The 19406-nt window shown below is 44.5% G+C and overlaps 1 protein-coding gene across 1 annotated transcript in view; it reads left to right on the top strand.

Annotated features, from left to right (window-relative positions):
• ADGRF5 (adhesion G protein-coupled receptor F5) overlaps positions 1-18957 on the top strand; it is a 43971-nt gene extending 25014 nt beyond the window's left edge. The window contains exons 9-19 of the mRNA XM_053382418.1: positions 628-773; positions 2361-2564; positions 3929-4144; positions 5708-5872; positions 6328-6575; positions 9189-9365; positions 10540-11910; positions 13026-13067; positions 13163-13222; positions 16650-16734; positions 17941-18957. Coding sequence (XP_053238393.1) covers positions 628-773; positions 2361-2564; positions 3929-4144; positions 5708-5872; positions 6328-6575; positions 9189-9365; positions 10540-11910; positions 13026-13067; positions 13163-13222; positions 16650-16734; positions 17941-18023 — 2797 coding nt within the window. The 3' untranslated portion in view covers positions 18024-18957. The remainder of the gene's footprint in view (positions 1-627; positions 774-2360; positions 2565-3928; positions 4145-5707; positions 5873-6327; positions 6576-9188; positions 9366-10539; positions 11911-13025; positions 13068-13162; positions 13223-16649; positions 16735-17940) is intronic.
• The last annotated feature ends 449 nt before the right edge of the window (positions 18958-19406 follow it).

Raw genomic sequence — 19406 nt, forward strand, 5'->3', positions numbered from 1 at the left:
ATTGCAGTAGTCAAAGTGGGAGATAACTAGAGCATGCACCACTCTGGCGAGACAGTCTGCGGGCAGGGAGGGTCTCAGCCTGCGTATCATGGGATCTCTCATACAGTGATGCTTAAGCTTTTAGAAATTGGCCCTCTTAAAGTTCAGAGTGCATGTCCAACTACACTCACTGTTCTCTTGCCTATGTAACATGAAACCCAAGAGGACAGGATCACTTCCTCCCTCCTCCCAAGTTTCTGAGTTCTTCCACTTGGTCAATTAGTTCCTCCCTATCGGTGAGGATCAGGTCCAAGATAAATGATCCCCTTGATGCTTCTGCCACCTTCTGAGAAATGAAATTGTCAGCAAGGCAATGGAGGAATTTTTTGTCCTTTCATTCTTGGCAGAGTTTGAGTTCCAACAGATATTTGGGTAGTTTTAGTCTCCCATGACTACTATGTCTCTTCTTTTTCGAAAGCTGGTAATCTGCTCTAGGAAGGCATAATCTAAGTCTTCAGTCTGGCTTGGCGTTCTATAGCAGACCCCCACAGTAAGGTCACTGTTGTTTTCCCTCTCTTATCTTACAATTTATACCCATATACTAATAATGAATCTGAAATAATCAGGTATGATATCCTTTTTGCATAGACCTGGAAGCATCATGGTTCAATATGAATTAACATCAGCAGTGAATATGCCGCCTGAAAGTGCAAATACAGATGCAGCTGAAGCCTTAGATCGTTCCTACAAGATTGTGCCCACATCATTTGAGGTGTCTTCAATGGAAGTGCATGGTAATGTCAAAAGCCTGCTTATTGAGATGTATATTATCATTTTAATGGTAGAAATGCCATTTTTCTCCCACAATGAATACACATATAAAACACCCTCCAGACCACCCCATTTTGATTATGGAGAGAGAAGCTGAGCCCCCCCCGCACTCTGCCTTTAAAGCACATTCAAAGCACATTCTCTCCCTCAAAGACTTTTGATCCCTGCAGTCTGCTAAAGAGTTGCTGGTAACTGTAGCACCCTGAGGAGGAAGCTGCAGAGCCCAGAATCATCTGAGGGGAAAGTGTGTTTTAAAGTTACAGCATGTGCACAGCCTGTGTCCCGGGTGCTCAGCAGCCTCTGGGCATGCTGCAGGGTGTCTTCGGAACTTTTTGGTGGAAGCTTCATGTTCTGGTTTCACAGAGCTCTCCAAATAGTTTTATGCAAGGAACTTGTCGTTCTGTTGTGTGTGCAGACTGATGCACCTTCCCAATATACGTGTATGAATACATCTGCATTCCAAGGGGAAGAGTTTAACCTTGCTAGGCCAGAAGGATCGTGCCATCTAAAGCTCTGTGTACTCTGCACCATGGCTTCTGGCTGTGGAAGGGGTCTTCCCTGCATCCACACAACAGTAAGAATCAAGTCAAATCTACCTGTCTTTGGTGGACGGGTTTTTAATAGTCATTAGTCAATGGGACGCGGGTGGCGCTGTGGGTTAAACCACTGAGTCTAGGGCTTGCTGATCAGAAGGTTGGCGCTTCGAATCCCCGTGACAGGGTGAGCTCCCGTTGCTCAGTCCCTGCTCCTGCCAACCTAGCAGTTCGAAAGCACCTCAAAGTGCAAGCAGATAAATAGGTACTGCTCTGGCGGGAAGGTAAACAGCGTTTCGGTGCGCTGCTCTGGTTCGCCAGAAGCGGCTTAGTCATGCTGGCCACATGACCCAGAAGTTGTGCGCCGGCTCCCTCGGCCAATAAAGCGAAATGAGCGCCGCAACCCCAGAGTCAGTCACGACTGGACCTAATGGTCAGGGGTCCCCTTACCTTTACCTAGTCAATGGGTATTAACTGCTGATGTGGGAAAAGCAGGGCTCTAGGTGCTGGTGGAAGAAGGGATAAACTTAGCTTCCTGTCAAAGAGCAATGTTGCCAGCATCATACATGGTTGTCAATATATCACATCAGGAATATGTATTTGGGTTGCAATCGCAGCTGATGCTCTGCCAGTGAAAATTGGGAATGGATATTCCTCATTTGCCCTGGAAGGTGGGAAGCACACCTGCCCATTGGTGCTGCCTTCATTCTAAACATGGAGAGTTTAAACCCACTCAGCTAAAGGCCATTGGTCACTTTGGAAAATCCCACTTATAAAACTCCATGACAGGAAAGCAAGACATGTTCACTTTTGCCGCAACCACCCTTGGTCAAGGCCTTGTCTAGACTCTGCAAACTACCGTAATTTTCCAAAGCTTTCCTGGGTGCATTCAGAACAACAGCAAGTGAAACTGTGAAATGAATAGTTGATGCATTAGGTGAGTGGCACTCTGTATATGTAGCAAGAAATAAAGCTTTCTTTTCGTTGGTTTTGAGAACTTCTCTTTTTGCCTTGCAGGTGGAACAAACATCTCCATTTCTCCTGATGACATTTTTGAGGGTGATACTGTAACAATGACATGCGAGTCAAATTCTTCTTCGGGGGCAACCTGGCACTTCCCAGAAACTTTTAGCCATGGCAGGGAGCTTCTTAAAAATGACACTATAGATGGAAAGTCAACATCAACACTGAAAATTACAAACATTAAATTGGAAGATGCCGGTAATTCTAAATAGAAAAGTATTTAAGTCAAGAGTGTAAGAATTGCTATACTGAGTCAGACCTAGGCTTTACAGTCACCTCCTACCAAAGTGAGGACAGGGGAAGTAGTCTGTCACTAGGGAACATGGGGAACAAATACAGATTATTACCCTCTGTAAGACAATACTCCAAAGAATAAAACTGCATCAAGCAAACACTGCAATATTCTGCATCAACAAGGCTGGGAGTGAATTGGGTGGCCTGCAGTGACCATCATATTCAACAACAATGACCATCATATTCTAAGATTGTAACATACAGAGTGACATGCAATGGAAACCTAGATTCAGAGAAGGGATGCAGCCGTGACTAGGGCGCCACAGCTTTCTCTGTGTCTTGTTAAATCAATTCTGCAGATGTTCTTGCCCTTCCCAAGAGTCATGCACTTCTAGTTGTCTGACCATAAAATAGGTGTCCCCCCCGGGGTCTCAGGTGTACCAGGAGGGGTCATGCGACCCGATTATCTCTCATGATTAGTTAATGTTTCTTTAGTGAGTTGGCAATATTTATGTTACCTATAATCTCCATTCTGTGGAAGGAACTGTGGGCTTTTTGCTGGTTAACTCATGCAGATACAGGAAATCCAGAGCTTGAACATCTTCCACAGATGGCTACCCAGCCTTGGCTTGAAAATCTCCAGCAAGGGAGAGTCTGCCACCCTCCAGGCAGAGGCAGCTAGTGCCCATTGCACCTGTGCCAAAACTGCACATAGTCAAAACACATCGAGTGCCATGGGGGTATGTGGCCAAAGTCTCCCCCCCCCGAGGCCTGTCCCCTTTTAATTATTTTATTTTATTTTATTTTGCCAAGCGCATGAAGCTGGATGGGCACAAGGTAAATGTGAGTATGTTGCGGTCTTACTGTATAAGAAATAGAAGAAGTAATAAAAATTGGATTTAAAATGTAGCATCTAGCACAGCACATTACAATTGTGCAACAAGCAGAAAAACCCTTAAATGGTCTACCAAGACCACCAGCCATTTTCACTGAGAGCCGCTGGTCTATCTCCTCCTTAAAGGAAAACGCCCAGAACGGAAGGCAGTTCTCCAGAGCAGACCAGAGCAGAGCAGAAGAGAGAGGAACCAAAGCTTGGAAACCATTAATGCAGCCTAAAATTGCCCTTTCGGGGGAGCTGCTCCAAACACAAAACGGCTGGTTCCTTTGCACATTCAGTTCCTTTGCACATTCAGATCAGCGATGTAAATGTAAAGGTTTTGCCACTCATTTAATGCTTTGATTCAATTGAGTTAATTTTATCATGGAGATGAGACAAGCTGGAAGGTTGCTTTATGGAGCTAAATACCAGATTTTTGTCTTTTTTGCAGGTTATTACCGTTGCAGCTTTATGGAATGGATTAATAATGTGTCAGTCATACATGTTGCTGGGACTAATATAACAGTCTCTCCAATCAAAATTGTGCCCTCAGAGGATGTTGTGATTGTATGCAATGGTGACACTAAAGAACTGAGTTGCTGCACAGACAGAGATATGCAGTTCTTCACTTATTACTGGAAAATAAATGGAGCAATAAATATTTCAGGTATGAAGTGCAAGAATCTCTCTTGGCTCCTAAGTGTGCCTAAAACGTTTTCTTTGCCCAACTCCACACATGCATCTCTCTCACAGCATTTGCAAAGCACAAGGAGACCTGTCAAGAGTCAGGCTCTTTCTCCTGCGCTGTCATTGCCGGCTCCACAGAGTGGTGAATCACAGCAGTGGTGGACTTTGGGCTTTAAAATTCCAGCAGCACCCCCACCCTGGCCACTCACCTTCCATTGCTTGTCATTGTTGCTCCCAGTGCAGGCGAACTGGTCCTGTTCCCCTAAATCCGCCTCAGTTTGCAGGCAGAGCCACAGCAGCCTCTGGAGTCAGCCAGGAGGGCCATTCCCTGCTGGTATCCCTTTGCCTCCTTCACAAGGAGAGGCCCTTTTTTTCCTTGTGAGGAGGGTGGGGGGAGAGAAAACTGCAAGGGGGAGGAGGATTATTGATTTGTTTTTGTTCTTATTTTTACTATGTATTTTGTGTTTTCTATATTGTATTTTTATGTTGTGCTCTGCCCTGAGATCTACAGATGAAGGGCAGCTACAAATTTAATAAATAATAATGATAATAACGGGATGCGGGTGGCGCTGTGGGTAAAACCTCAGTGCTTAGGACTTGCTGATCGTCAGGTCGGCAGTTCGAATCCCCGCGGCGGGGTGCACTCCCGTCGTTGGGTCCCAGCGCCTGCCAACCTAGCAGTTTGAAAGCACCCCCGGGTGCAAGTAGATAAATAGGGACTGCTTACCAGCGGGAAGGTAAACGGCGTTTCTGTGTGCTGCGCTGGCTCGCCAGATGCAGCTTGTCACGCTGGCCACGTGACCCGGAAGTGTCTTCGGACAGCGCTGGCCTCCGGCCTCTTAAGTGAGATGGGCGCACAACCCCAGAGTCTGTCAAGACTGGCCCATACGGGCAGGGGTACCTTTACCTTTTTACCTTTAATGATAATAACACTTTGGTTTTGTAAGCATTCCTTGTGAGTCCTTGCAAAACACTTTGAGGGTTTTTGTTTGTTTGCTAGTGTATGCAAGAAATGACCACAAAGCGAACAGCTTTTGATGGGAACTGGGGGTGTTCATTCATTCCTAGTCACAAATTCCTGCTGCCTCTCCTTGTCTTCCAGTGGCTCAGTCAGTAGAGCAGGAGACTCTTAATCTCTGGGTTGTGGGTTTGAGGCCCACGTTGGGCAAAAGATTCCTGCATGGCAGGGGGTTGGTCCCTTCCAGCTCTACAGTTCTAAGTGTGGTATCTTTGGCCTAGAGCAGCTTTGGATATGGCCGGGAGCAATTGTCTGGCATGTCCCTGAAAACATCCTACTGGAATTAAACAGGCCGCTTTGGATAAGTTTGTAGGACATGTTAGACCCAAAGTCTCTACTGGGAGTAGGAGCTGATAACATACTGGCCAACTTCTAAATGGGGTTGACATCGTACTCTGACCACCCAGCGACCCTGACACTGAAGCAACTCTTCAGCTTTGCTTTGAGTCAAGGTGTTGACCAGTTTTCAGCCTCAGTTGCAGGCAGTGCTTTGACCTGCTTCTAACTCATTTCCCTTCCTTGCAGGGACCACCACTGCCACTCACAACTGTACCACGTACCTCCTTCAGGCTAATGAATCTCAATGCCCAGCAGACAAGTCTGGAACCAAAACGGATTACACATGTGAGCTGAACACTACCAATGGTGCCCGCAAACACAAAGTTATCAGTGTTACATATTTTCGAGTGGGTAAGCATCTCTTTGGGAAGGACTTTTCTCCTTTGATTTCTTTGTTTGTGTGCTATTCTGATGTTTATGTTTCTTCTATTTTACCGTAAGCCATATTGAGACAATTTGGGCATTTTCTGTCAGTTAATTTTATTTATTTACTGTATTTCTATCCCACTCTTCAGACAAGTATTGTCTCTCGAAGTGTCTCACATCAATAAAAATGGGAAAAGGAAGAGAGACACTTTGCATTTGTAGACGGCTGGTGTCCTTTCTTGGTATTAATTTTGTATTTCAACTGAACAAAAAAAAACAATAAATAAAAAGTGCAGAGGAAGGTATACTCTATTGCTACGTATATATGCAAATCTTATTATTATCCGTGTGTGTGTTTATTTGCAGCTTACTATATTTTGTATCAATGTGATCCAAATGTCCTTATACTTGTCCATACATTACACTTGTCTACACTGTATGGCGTCCTGATGTTTCAAGAGATAAAACAACGTCTCTTCTCCTTTCTTTCACAGCAAAGAAGGTAGCATGCAATTCTTCAGAGATTGGCACCGGAGAGGATGGAGCTGAGCTCACAAGGCCTTGCAGGAATGAGGCAAACCACCCTGTCAGAGGAAGTATCACCTATAAGTGCAAACATAATTTGTGGGAGATCGTGGGAAATAGCTGCCTAGCTGTCCCAGTGGACAACCTTCTCAGCGCTGCAGAGGTAAAAGCATCCCTTTGTCTGGAGCACAGGTTGCCTCCAGACTATTCAGAGAAATAGATTTTTAAAACTAAACATTATACACTGCAACAACTCAAATTAGCAACCTTGTGCAAAACGAGTTGAGCACATATGTAAACAGAACATTGCTGGGCTATATCAGCAGGTTTAAGAGCTTTTAAAATGGTGACAGAGAGGTCACAAAGTATGAAGCATTCATTTGGAGGGAACACATAGGAGTAGAATAATAATAATAATAATAATAATAATAATAATAATAATAATAATAATAAATTATTATTTATTTCCTGCCCATCTGGCTGGGTTTCCCCAGCCACTCTAGGCAGCTCCCAACAGATGATGATGATGATGATGATGATGATGATGATGATTATTATTAAAGTGATAAAACATCAAACATTAAAAACTTCCCTAAACAGGGCTGCCTTCAGATGTCTTCTAAAAGTCCAATGGTTGTTTATTTCTTTGACATATGATGGGAAGGTGTTCCACAGGGTGGGAGCCACTACCGTGAAGGCCCTCTGCCTGGTTCCCTTTACCTTCGCTTCTCACAGTGAGGGAACCGCCAGAAGGTCCTCGGAGCTGGACCTCAGTGTCTGGGCTGAAAAATGGGGGTGGAGACGCTCCTTCAGGTATACAGGATTGAGGCCGTTTAGGGCTTTAAAGGTCAGCACCAACAGAATTGTGCTTGGAAATGTATGGGAGCCAATGTAGGTCTTTCAAGACCGGTGTTATATGTCTAGCTGCCGCATTCTGGATTAATTGTAGTTTCTGGGTCACCTTCAAAGGTAGCCCCACATAGAGCGCATTGCAGTAGTCCAAGCGGGAGATAACCAGAGCATGCACCACTCTGGCCAGACAGTCTGCCACTCTTGCTGCCTCTGCCAACTGACCCTGCTGCCATGCTCCCCACTGCCACCCTCCACGCTGCCTCTGCCACCTGCGGGGGAAGGGCCTTGGGGGCTTCTGCTGCCCAAGATGCCTCGGCTGGGCTGCCCTGTACCTCTGGCAGGATGAGTGCTTATTATTTTATTAGTAGTCCAACACGTTTTGTCTCTGGTAAGCTTTCCTCAAGGGCTGATCTCGCTTATTTTTTTGCAAGCTCTTCAAAGACTTCGAGGGCTGTATATACTGGGTTATCTCCACTTTATGACAAATTGAAGACACCTGAGTGAGTTTGATTGCAAGTATATCATTTTGGGGTTTTGTGTAAGTCATAGCTGTCAACTTTTCCCTTTTCTTGTGAGGAATCCTATTCGGAATAAGGGAATTTCCCTTTAAAAAAGGGAAACGTTGACAGCTATGGTGTAGGTTCTTTAGAAGCTTTGCGCTGTCCCTTAAAACAGATGGTCTTTGAACAGCTTGCAAAGAAATAAGTGAGATAAGCCCAGGAACAGGTTTGTTTGTTTGTTTGTTTGTTTATATTATTAATATAATAATAAGCATCTATCCTTTCCCACATCTCCCATGACTGTTCAGTGGGGGGGGGGGAGCCAGAATCATGGGGGAGGGGATCTTTATTCCTTCGCTGCCATCACAGTCCCTGAGCTTCTGTGAGAACAGGGCGAAGGGCAGCCTCCAGCTCTGTCCGGGGCTCAAGGAGGAGAGTTTTTTGTGGGGCTGCTGCTCATGCATTGGAATGTGGGCTTTGTTTTGCTGTCACAGCAGCCACACAACCTTGTCTGCATCAAAGTCCCAACCTGCTTTTTTTTTGCATTGACCTGGGTTTTCCCTTTCAGCAGAAAATCTAGCAAGTTAAAAAGACCCCAGTGTCAATGATCAGTTTGTGGTATCTGAACAACCCACTTGCAATATTAACCCCCCTTCGGGAAGCCCCCAGAATGGCAATGGAGCAAACACATTAGGCAGCTGCATTAGCACTAAACTGCACACCTGATGTGATCTCCAGCTATGAATGTTATGGAAATGAATTTGGCACTGGGGCTGTATCTACTCTGACTGGTTTTAACGTTATTAGAATGATATTAGATCTATCGTTGTAAAATGTCCCAGGGCATACTTATACTTAAAAATGGTTTATTTTCGTCAAAACACTTGCTCTGCAGCGCCCTCTGGTGTCACATTTTAATAACAAATTAAGAATGTTAAAAGCAACAAGTCATTTGTCCCTTTGCGTTATCACAACTCTTCCTTAACCTTTTCCTAACATTACAAACACAAGTGTAGTTGTGCCCCAAGTTGCATACTGCTGAATAGTGTTTCCACCTCTCTGTAGCAAGGCTTCCAGGGCATCCAAAGCTTTTCGAACAGAAATCCATTTTCCTCCCCCAGCTCCGTCCTATTTCATTGAACAAAGAAACACCAAAGAGAATCCCGGCCTGTTCAGTGTGTCTCTATCATTTAGCTGCTGAAGCCGTGGGAGCCAAACCAGGAAAAGTTGGTTGTGCCACAAGTGACGGTCACCTGGGAAATCAGGAAATTGCACTTTTGTGAAGCAAGATTCCCTTCTAGAATTAATTTCACAACATTCTGTGGCTCTTCCAGCTGGCTGAAGAGAATCTGTGGGCTTTCTATTTAATAACAAGCCTTAAGTGCAATTTACTCTGTGTTTAACACATTTAACTTTAATTCTAGTCTTTGGTGTCTAGTCCTGAGCAAAAGAAGAATTTGCCTGAATTCCTCAGCCACCTGAACCGTACCATCAAGCAACAGCAGCAAAGTATGAAAGCTGTTGCAAACCTGAAAGCTGTTGTGGAAATTTTGAATATGGTTTCAGTCGTGCCGGTAGCTGCTGAGCAGGAAATAATGGAAGTAAGTTACAGAAGACTTTACAGAAGTTGAGAACTCCTTTCTTTTCATCTGCACTAGTTGGATATGCTTAGCCTGGAAAAGAGGAGACTGAGAGCCATCTTCAAATATCTAAAGGGCTGTCACATGAAAGATGACGCAAGCTTGTTTTCTCCTTCAGCTAGTTTTGTTATACATTTGAATTCATCCCAGAATTTCTGCCTGCTTCTCACCTTGCCCATCTTGCAAATTAAATGTTTGCATGAAAGTCATCTTAGTGGGCTGTGGCTGAACTGGCTATCTTTTGTCTGCTGACTCCCATTTAGGAGTTGAATAGACAGCTTGATTTATGCAAGGTTTGAGGGTGTTTCTCAGAGTGCCTTTAGGACATGTTTTGAGATGAGGCTGGTGTCACGTTTGTACCAAGGTCAAGGAAGGTTCGTGGTGGAGAATCTCATGTCATATTTCAGTTATGTCAAGCTTTTATTTCAATGCTATTAGATAAACCATAGGAATAAGTTCAGATTCACACACCTATTCACAAGAGCATGACAGAGTAGATCAGGAAAGAAGAAAATGAGAAAGCATCAGGATCAATGTGGAAATATCAAGAGTTTGTTCCAATAATTCTTACAGAAGTTAAATTAAGAACTATACTTTTCCTAAATAATAATGAGCAAACTGAGGCAAAGTTTCAGTTTCTACCATGAAACAAATACGTCTGCAGGAACTCAGACTGTTCTACAGCACAGCCTCATGGCTTGCTGTGAATGTTATAGGTTGATTGACTGTTGGATATGACAGCATCACAATATGATAAAATCAGTATCTGTATCTAATAATGTATTTGAAATATGAGAGGAGCTTGAGTTTTCAACCATTTGACCTTTCAAATGGCTAGTGAAACTATCTATGGCCTTTAAAACGAGAGGGTGGGTGGCTGGGTTATTGTTTTGCTTGTTCTTATGTTATGTATTTTGGGATTTATATATTGTAAACTACCCTGTGAACTTTGAATGAAGGGTGATATATAAATTCAATAAATAATAATAATAATAATAATAATAATAATAATAATAATAATTTGAAAAGTTGGTAGGTGGATTAGTGTTAAATGAAAAGGGATTGGAATTTCTAATGCACACTGATAATTTTGTTACTGGACTTTAGTAATATCTCTTTATTCTCATTATTGCAGAATTTTTTATCCACAGTAGACACGGTTATCAGCAGTCCAACAAAAACTTGGAAGGATTTTGTGAATGGAACTTCTCAATTACTGGCTTCAGTGGAGCAATTTTCTAACTCCCTTCAACCTATTAACAATTCTATTCCTTCCATCAGCTATGACAACCTCCAGCTCAAAGGTGTGGTCATTGACAAAAGCAAGGTTTCAGACTACGACGAGAGCTTTACATTCTCCAAGCCCTCAGACCTCAGTGGTAGTGTGCTAATTAACGAAGCAAAAATTAAACCTGGAAACTCCACCTCCACCATCATCAGTGTGGCTTACTCATCTTTGGGGCCTATTATTCCACAGTATAAGAAGATGGATGAATTCATAGTCAATGGTTTGGTGATGACAACACTAATCAGTGCCAACAGCAGACTAAGGGAAGATTTCAGGATCATTATGACATTTACGAAGGATAACAAGACCCTGAAAAATCCTCGATGTGTATTTTGGAATTTCAGCTTCTCAGAAGATGGTGGAGGTTGGGACGTTACTGGCTGTGAAACCACAGAGAATGGGGACAATGTCACTTGCTCCTGTAATCACTTGACTTCATTCTCCATTTTGATGTCTCCTGGTCACGATCCATGGGACACGTTGGATTACATGTCTTACATTGGTGTGAGCATTTCTATATTGAGCCTGGTGGCCTGCATTGGCATAGAATTTGTCGTGTGGAAATCAGTGACCAAAGCAAGAATATCCTACATGCGCCATGTTTGCATACTGAACATAGTGATTTCTCTCCTGATTGCAGACGTCTGGTTCATTGTGGTAGCAGCAATGCATGACACAAACACGAAAATGGACCAGGCCTGGCTCTGCATAGCAGCAGCATTCTTTGTTCAGTTTTTCTACCTCTGTGTCTTCTTTTGGATGCTAACCTTGGGCCTCATGGTCTTCTACCACATAGTCTTTATCGTACATAATGCAAGCAAGACCATCATGAAAGCTCTTAGCTTCTGCTTGGGATACTTTTGCCCACTAGCTATATCTGCTATCACCGTAAGCAGCACCCACCCACATTACACAAGAAAAAAGGTCTGTTTACTCAACTGGGATGAGAGTAGAGCTCTCTTGGCCTTAGTCATTCCTGCCATGATCATTGTCGCTGTCAATGTGATTGTTACCATTGTGGTCATAGCAAAAATGCAAAGACGTTCCATCGGCGAAAAATCAATAAATAAAGAAAAGAGCTCATTGTATCGCATCACCAAGTGTATCGGTGTTCTGACATCACTCTTAGGCCTCACCTGGTTATTTGGTCTTGCTACAGTTATCCCTGGAAGCCCTAGAGCATTCCACTACTTATTTACTCTTTTCAATGCTTTTCAGGTAAGTAGATAAAAGATACTAGCTGTTTGCTATGCTTAACTGATAAAAAAATATTGTCAACATTTCTTGGGACTCCTCAGTACCACTGTACACACGAGGAGGTGATTCATATAGTTACTTTTCATGCGGTAAGAGTCTAGCGATGTCACTGAATTTGGACTTCTGTGCTAAGCCTGGCCCCGTTCTCCTCTTGCCCATCCTAGAGAGGAAATGGCTAAAATCTGGTGGAATACTGTGATAGTGAGCCGTTAACTGAACCTGGCCCTATCTTTGTTGCTCTATGTCTTAGACTGCTACCCCCCTTACCTTGCCCCCCCCCATTCAGGAGTTTGAATAGACTTTGCTAGCAATGGAAGTGCAGATTCACACACTCCTGTTGACACAACCCAGGAGAAGTGAAGGGGCTGCAGTCTCCTTTCCTAGAGCCTGTGCCATCTCATGACCTATGACCCAGGTCTGTTTCTCCGGGACATATTCCTATTAAACTTACTATAAGTATATATTTCCTGACCTGAGAAATGCTGAGATCAAAGCACTGTAGTGCCAGCCCTGATCCTAAATTAACACCTGTGACTGTGAGTTCAAAGTCACCTCTAAATTGAATCCAGAATTGCATGCGGAGCAAATGTTTGTGAAAGATTCCTTGTTCCATTATATATGTGTTTGTTTTTGTTTGTTTAATATACTGTCTATACCTCGGGAGGTCTCATTCCAGGATCAAATCAGAAACTGGAACTGACCCTGGAAAAATAGGGGTACTTGGAGGGTCTGTTATACTACAATTCTGATCCCACTTAACAGGGACTAAGTCTCATTGAACTCAGTAGGAAACGCATAGGATTGCAATGTGAGGTCTCTTCCCCCAGTATGTTGCTTGTCGACCTTTTGAAGCTTGTTATCAGGATTAGTTTGTAATCCCCAGAATGTTATCCAAAACTTCTCGCTTATTTTTCTCCTAGGCTCCATGTTTCCCCCCATACACTTTGGCAATCAGTGTTCAGAAATGCTGTTCTTTCTTTGGAATTACATTAGAGAGATCCTTTGGCCTTTAGATTCAGGCATCTAGGGTGCCGTTTTACAAATGTGTATAATATTAATATGAAAATATTTTGCAGGGATTATTCATTCTGCTGCTTGGAATCCTCTCAGATAGAACGGTAGGAAATGAATTTTAAAATATTAGAGCTTTATTTTATTATATTGAATTGCAGAGATTATTTTATATTGGCTTTCCTCTGTTTCAAATGTGCAGGTATGGGAAGCTCTGTGGAAAAAGTGTTCCCTCTCCAGCTGGAGTTCACAACACACAAAGGTAGTATTATTTCCAGGAATAAATAGTGGGTTGGAGCCAAAGGTGCTCTTCTAAATGCAGAAGATATCCACTGCTAATGGAAGCACTGTTTTAAATCTTGCACTCTGCCTAATTTTTAATAGACTCTCTCTGATTTTAATCCCTCAACAATGAATGAGAAAACCTTTATTTTATCAACCTTTATAAAGAGTATGTGTTTGAAACTGTTCACAATAAGGAAAAGGGAGGGAATGGAAAAAACATATCACCATCACCACCATTCTCATCAAACAGGATTTTGTAATGGACTGTCTTTCTTATGTTTAAGGCATAATGGTTTACAGCAGGGGCTGCCAACCTTTTTGAATCAGTGGCAACATTTGGATGGCTGCTGTGCAGGCATGGCATAACACACGATTAGAGAGAGTACTGTCATGGAGAAACTTTTCTCATAATTGTATTTCCATACTAAAAAAGCCTTGATCTGTTGAATTTCTGCCTGTCATACAGCTGCTAAAAGCATAAGAACCCAATTCCCCTGCCCCATGCTAACCCTAAACCAAAGGCTAGGCTACTATTCAGCATCCCTGAGTAAACATGCATGCCATTGCACTGTGAGTTACCTATATAGTGAATTCTTAATTTAGCTCCTGCATAGCAGGACCTAACAGACGCAGAAGACATCAAGAAGAGGTGGCAAGAATACACAGAGGAACTATACCAGAAATAAATGGATGGCTCGTACACCCCAGGTAGTGTGGTTGCTGACCTTGAGCCAGACATCCTGGAGAGTGAAATCAAATGGGCCTTAGAAAGCACTGCAAATAACAAGGCCAGTGGAAGTGATGGTATTCCAGCTGAACTATTTAAAATTTTAAAAGATGATGCTGTTGAGGTGCTACACTCAATAGGCCCGCAAATTTGGAAAACTCAGCAGTGGCCAGAGGGTTGGAAAAAATCAGTCTACATCCCAATCCCAAAGAAGGGCAGTGCCAAAGAATGCTCCAACTACCGCACAATTGCACTCATTTCACATGCTAGCAAGGTTATGCTTAAAATTCTACAAGGTAGGCTCAAGCAGTATGTGGACCGAGAACTCCCAGAAGTGCAAGCTGGATTTCGAAGGGGCAGAGGAACCAGAGACCAAATTGCAAACATGCGCTGGATTATGGAGAAAGCTAGAGAGTTCCAGAAAGACATCTACTTCTGCTTCATTGACTATGCAAAAGCCTTTGACTGTGTTGACCACAGCTAACTATGGCAAGTTCTTAAAGAAATGGGAGTGCCTGATCACCTCATCTGTCTCCTGAGAAATGTCTGGGACAAGAAGAAACAATTAGAACTGGATATGGAACAACTGATTGGTTCAAAATTGGGAAAGGAGTATGACAACGCTGTATATTGTCTCCCTGCTTATTTAACTTATATGCAGAATTCATCATGCGAAAGGCTGGACTGGATGAATCCCAAGCCGGAATTAAGATTGCTGGAAGAAATATCAACAACCTCAGATATGCAGATGACACAACCTTCATGGCAGAAAGTGAGAAGCAATTAAAGAACCTCTTAATGAGGGTAAAAGGGAGGAGCGCAAAATATGGTCTGAAGCTCAACATGAAAAAAACTAAGATCATGGCCACTGGTCCCATCATCTCCTGGAAAATAGAAGGGGAAGAAATGGAGGCAGGGAGAGATTTTACTTTCTTGGGCTCCATGATCACTGCAGATGGTGACAGCAGCCACAAAATTAAGAGACGCCTGCTTCTTGGGAGGAAAGCAATGACAAACCTAGACAGCATCTTAAAAAGTAGAGACATCACCTTGCCAACAAAGGTCCGTATAGTTAAAGCTATGGTTTTCCCAGTAGTGATGTATGAAAGTGAGAGCTAGACCATAGAATCATAGAGCTGGAAGAGACCACAAGGGCCATCGAGTCCAACCCCCTGCCAAGCAGGAAACACCATCAGAGCACTCCTGACATATGGTTGTCAAGCCTCTGCTTATAGACCTCCAAAGAAGGAGACTTCACCACACTCCTTGGCAGCAAATTCCACTGTCGAACAGCTCCTACTGTCAGGACTCTCAAGGGACTCAAGGGACCATAAAGAAGGCTGATCGCCGAAGAATTGATGCTTTTGAATTATGGTGCTGGAGGAGACTCTTGAGAGTCCCATGGACTGCAAGAAGATCAAACCTATCCATTCTTCAGGAAATCAGCCCTGAGTGCTCACTGGAAGGACAGATCATGAAGCTGAGGCTCCAAGACTTTGGCCACCTCATGAGAAGACTCCCTGGAAAAGACCCTGATGCTGGGAAAGATGGAGGGCACAAGGAGAAGGGGACGACAGAGGATGAGATGGTGGGACAGTGTTCTCGAAGCTACCAGCATGAGTTTGACCAAACTGCGGGAGGCAGTGGAAGACAGGAGTGCCTGGTGTGCTCTGGTCCATGGGGTCACGAAGAGTCGGATACGACTAAACGACTAAACAACAACAAAGCAGGAGATGTGCCTTAGCATTTTTTGTAAAGTATTTACATTTGTTGGGGGTGGGGGAAGGGCGATTATTCAGCATTCATTCACACTTATTGTGTTGCAGTTCTTCTGGAAAATAACTCCTAGGGACTACCTGATCTCAGACAAACCCACCCCATGGAAGATGCATCCTAGCATCTAGGGGAAAGGAAGGGCAAACAATGTAGGGTCCAAGAACTTGAAAGTAAGACAAAAGCAGGAAGCGTTCACTACAGATGGGGAGAAATTAGCAGCTCTTGAGGACTCTTGAGCAACTTATCAATTGGAGCAGCCAGTCTGTCTCATTTCACAGAAATTGCCTTGAAGAGGACCTGCAAGTTTTGTTTGATAACTTCCTAAGATTGCTAAATACTTAAAAGAAAGCTAGCAAGCTCAGAGTGGCCCTCCTCAGAGGCCTGAGCACCACGACACCTTTAAATGCCCTGTTGGCAGCCCCCAGTGTGCGGGGGGGGGGGGCTGCTTTCAGACAATGTTGGATCCTTTTTCTTTGGTTGTATAGAAAGCTCTGTGTGCAAATTCCTGTTTGTGTGCAGGGGCTGCATGTGACCAGGACCCTTGGACTTTGTCAGGATACATATGCACCATGGGGAATAGTTAAAGGGAGGAACACAAAGTTTGGGGTGGGGCTAAAAGTGCAGCTGCCCTCCGTGGTCCATATGGTTCCGCCATACATACTCTGGTGCAAGGGACATGTTTGCTATCTCCAGCACTTTTCTATCTGTGCTTATGGTTTGCACGAGGACTGTGCAAGGGCCCCCTGATTTGGTTCAGGGCTCAATTTGACAATCCTTAGTTTTAAGTTAGTTAAGTAAGTGAGGTTTTCCACAAATGCCAGATTAAAGCTAAGACAAAATAAAAGCCTGTCCTATAGAAAATGCTGCTTGCTCTTCACTAATATGTGCTTGTGTCTTACAGTCAACATCCCAAGGCATGTCAGCGCCTATGCTTTCCATCAGTTCTCCATTCTCAAAAACTTTAAACAACTGGTTTGGCAAAACAGGTACAGTATGTAATCAGCAACCAACTTCCTTGTACAATTTCAAATGTCCTTCTGTAAGTTGGGCCTTCAGATTCATGCCATTTCAAGGCACTGCAAGGCCAACTGCTGTGCTAAAACATCAACAAGCCAGATATGCCGTAGAAGCCAGATGCGCAAAGCATTGCTTGCTGGAAGTGATGCCCTGATGGTTCAGTTCATTATGAGGGGAAGGCGCTTTCCAAGCAGGGTTACCATCAGCCTCCAAAAGCAGTTGGGGGCCTCTGCGATAACAGTGCCTAAAAGGCTGCACTTCAACAATGGAGACCCACGTACAGCATTGTCTTGGATGGCCTTCAACAGCTCAGCCCAACCCCTCTTGCCAGAATAAGGGTGCAATCCAAACTCCCACCCTTAGAGGGCAGCAATGTATCTGCAGTGGCAGCAGACAGTGAGGAAGGGGAGGGGGCCTGGGCTCTAAACAGACCCCGATGGCCGCATGAGCTTGAGTCTGGGCACAGATCAGGTCAAATGCTGCCACTCAACAGCAGCGAGGCAGACTTGCAATCCAGCATATCCCAGGCTGGATCAGGGCCATCCTCTCTCTACCCCAAGACCCGCCCCCCATTTCAGGGTCTTCCTGTGGCTGCGGGGACCCTGGCCCCATTCTGGAGCTGAGCAGAGGGACAGCTCTGCCTTAATCGAAGCCACCCTTCAGCCAGGCATAAGGTGGGAGTCTGCTGGAGGAGGCCCTGCCCAGCTAGTCCAGCATCCTGTTGCCACGGGGCCCACTCGATGCCTGTGGGAAACCAGGGAGCAAAACACGAGCCCAAGAGCAGCTCCCTCCCCCCCATGGTTTCCAGCAAGTGGTGTGCAGGAGCATTGCTGTCTCCATCTGTGCAGGCAGAGCCGAGCCATCCTGGCTAGGGGGCCACGGATAGCCCCCTCCTCTGTGAAGATGACTCTGGAGGATAGAAAGGGCAAAGCCTACTGTACACGGCAAGGAAACCGATGGTGATTGCAGTACAATTGAATGTGGTTTATTCCTGCACACTGTTCAAGCAGCAATGTTTAACTTTATGCTGTGTTCTCTTAAACAAGCAAGAAGAGCGCTTTCTGGCAACAGCCAGCCACATTGACAGTGGCAGAGCAGGGGTTTGTGTGTGTGCTTTACATGTCCAATAATGAAACAACATTTTTTGAACATTACTTTGCCTTTGTGTCCTGCAGGAAAATATCAAGTCTCTTCTACAGAACCAGCATCTTCTTCAGCTTCTGAAAGCACTTCAAAGGCATATTCTTTGCTAAACTGAGAAGCTTGGAAGACCTCTGGGCTCTTTCCCCTGATGTGGCAATAAGCATGGAAATAATTGGTGAATAATGGAAGCATGGACTTCGTATAGGCTGTAAAGAACTGTGGCGTATTAGTTTAACAAAATATTTCTTCGATATAGCATGCACTGTCTGGAAAGTTAATTATAATATCTGCTTGATGCTAGAAGAAATTCAGTGATGAGGGTCCCAACCCCGTAAGAATCTGAATGCCGTCTTGTGCCAGAGCCCCGCTAATCCTGCAACACATGTCGTGTTTTCCCCAGCCCTGTTGCAGTCATGGGACCAGTAGATGTGCCAGAGCAACTGGGCACTCTGGCTTCCAGGGCAGAGTGAGAGATACAGCACAGCAAAGTAGGTATCCAGGCACCTCAAACTAGTTCCTTGCTGGATTGTAGCATTTCTGGGTGGGTTTGTTTTTTGTGCTTTTTGCAATGTTTGAAGCAGGACCGCCCAAACTTTTCATACATATAGACACATCTGGAAAATCAGAAAAACTGTTGTGGGCTCTCCTACAAAATGGTGGTTGCGAGGGCCTTGCTAGTACAAAGTACAAGTAAATTGCTCAAGAAGCTAACACAGTTAAGTTTGAGCCAAACAATGCATTCGTTCTCACAAAGCACAATAAAATACCAACTTCACTGGAAGAAAACTGATGTTCAGATACGCATGTGCAAACACGGACACACCACAGACAAAGCTTAGCAATTTGCATTGCAACAGCCAATTGAAAAATGCGAAACATGTTCTGACTGAAATGAATTGGGCTGCTTTCAGCACTAAATGGCAGGCCCAAGGGGCTGGTGTGCATCAGGACCCTCATATGTGGGGCATAATGTGTTTTCACCTTTTGCTCCCTGTTGGAGTCTCAGTCTGGGTTGTAATTTGCACTACCATTAAGCCCCCCCACACACTGCAGTGGCATTTTATGGAAAAGAAATCCCCCCTAGGCTCTGTGGCTTCCCCTCTTCCCCTCCCCAGCTCATCCCCTCTCTCCTCACTCCCTCCGGTTTCCAAAGGGGCGCCTGGCACTGCCCAAAGGCCGCAGGTGGTGGGCAGCACAGGCTTTGTCTCCTGAAGGCCGCTGGGGGGCTGCGCTTCCAGGAGCAGCCCAAGGCCGAGCAAAGCGTGGCAGGTGGACAGGAGAAGAAGAGTTTGGATTTGATATCCCGCTTTATCACTACCCGAAGGAGTCTCAAAGCGGCTCACATTCTCCTTTCCCTTCCTCCCCCACAACAAACACTCTGTGAGGTGAGTGGGGCTGAGAGACTTCAGAGAAATGTGACTGGCCCAAGGTCACCCAGCAGCTGCAGGTGGAGGAGCGGAGACGCGAACCCGGAGTCTATTGCTCTTAACCACTACAA

Source organism: Podarcis raffonei, chromosome 3 (assembly GCF_027172205.1).
Source record: "Podarcis raffonei isolate rPodRaf1 chromosome 3, rPodRaf1.pri, whole genome shotgun sequence".
Taxonomy (NCBI): Eukaryota; Metazoa; Chordata; class Lepidosauria; order Squamata; family Lacertidae; genus Podarcis; species Podarcis raffonei.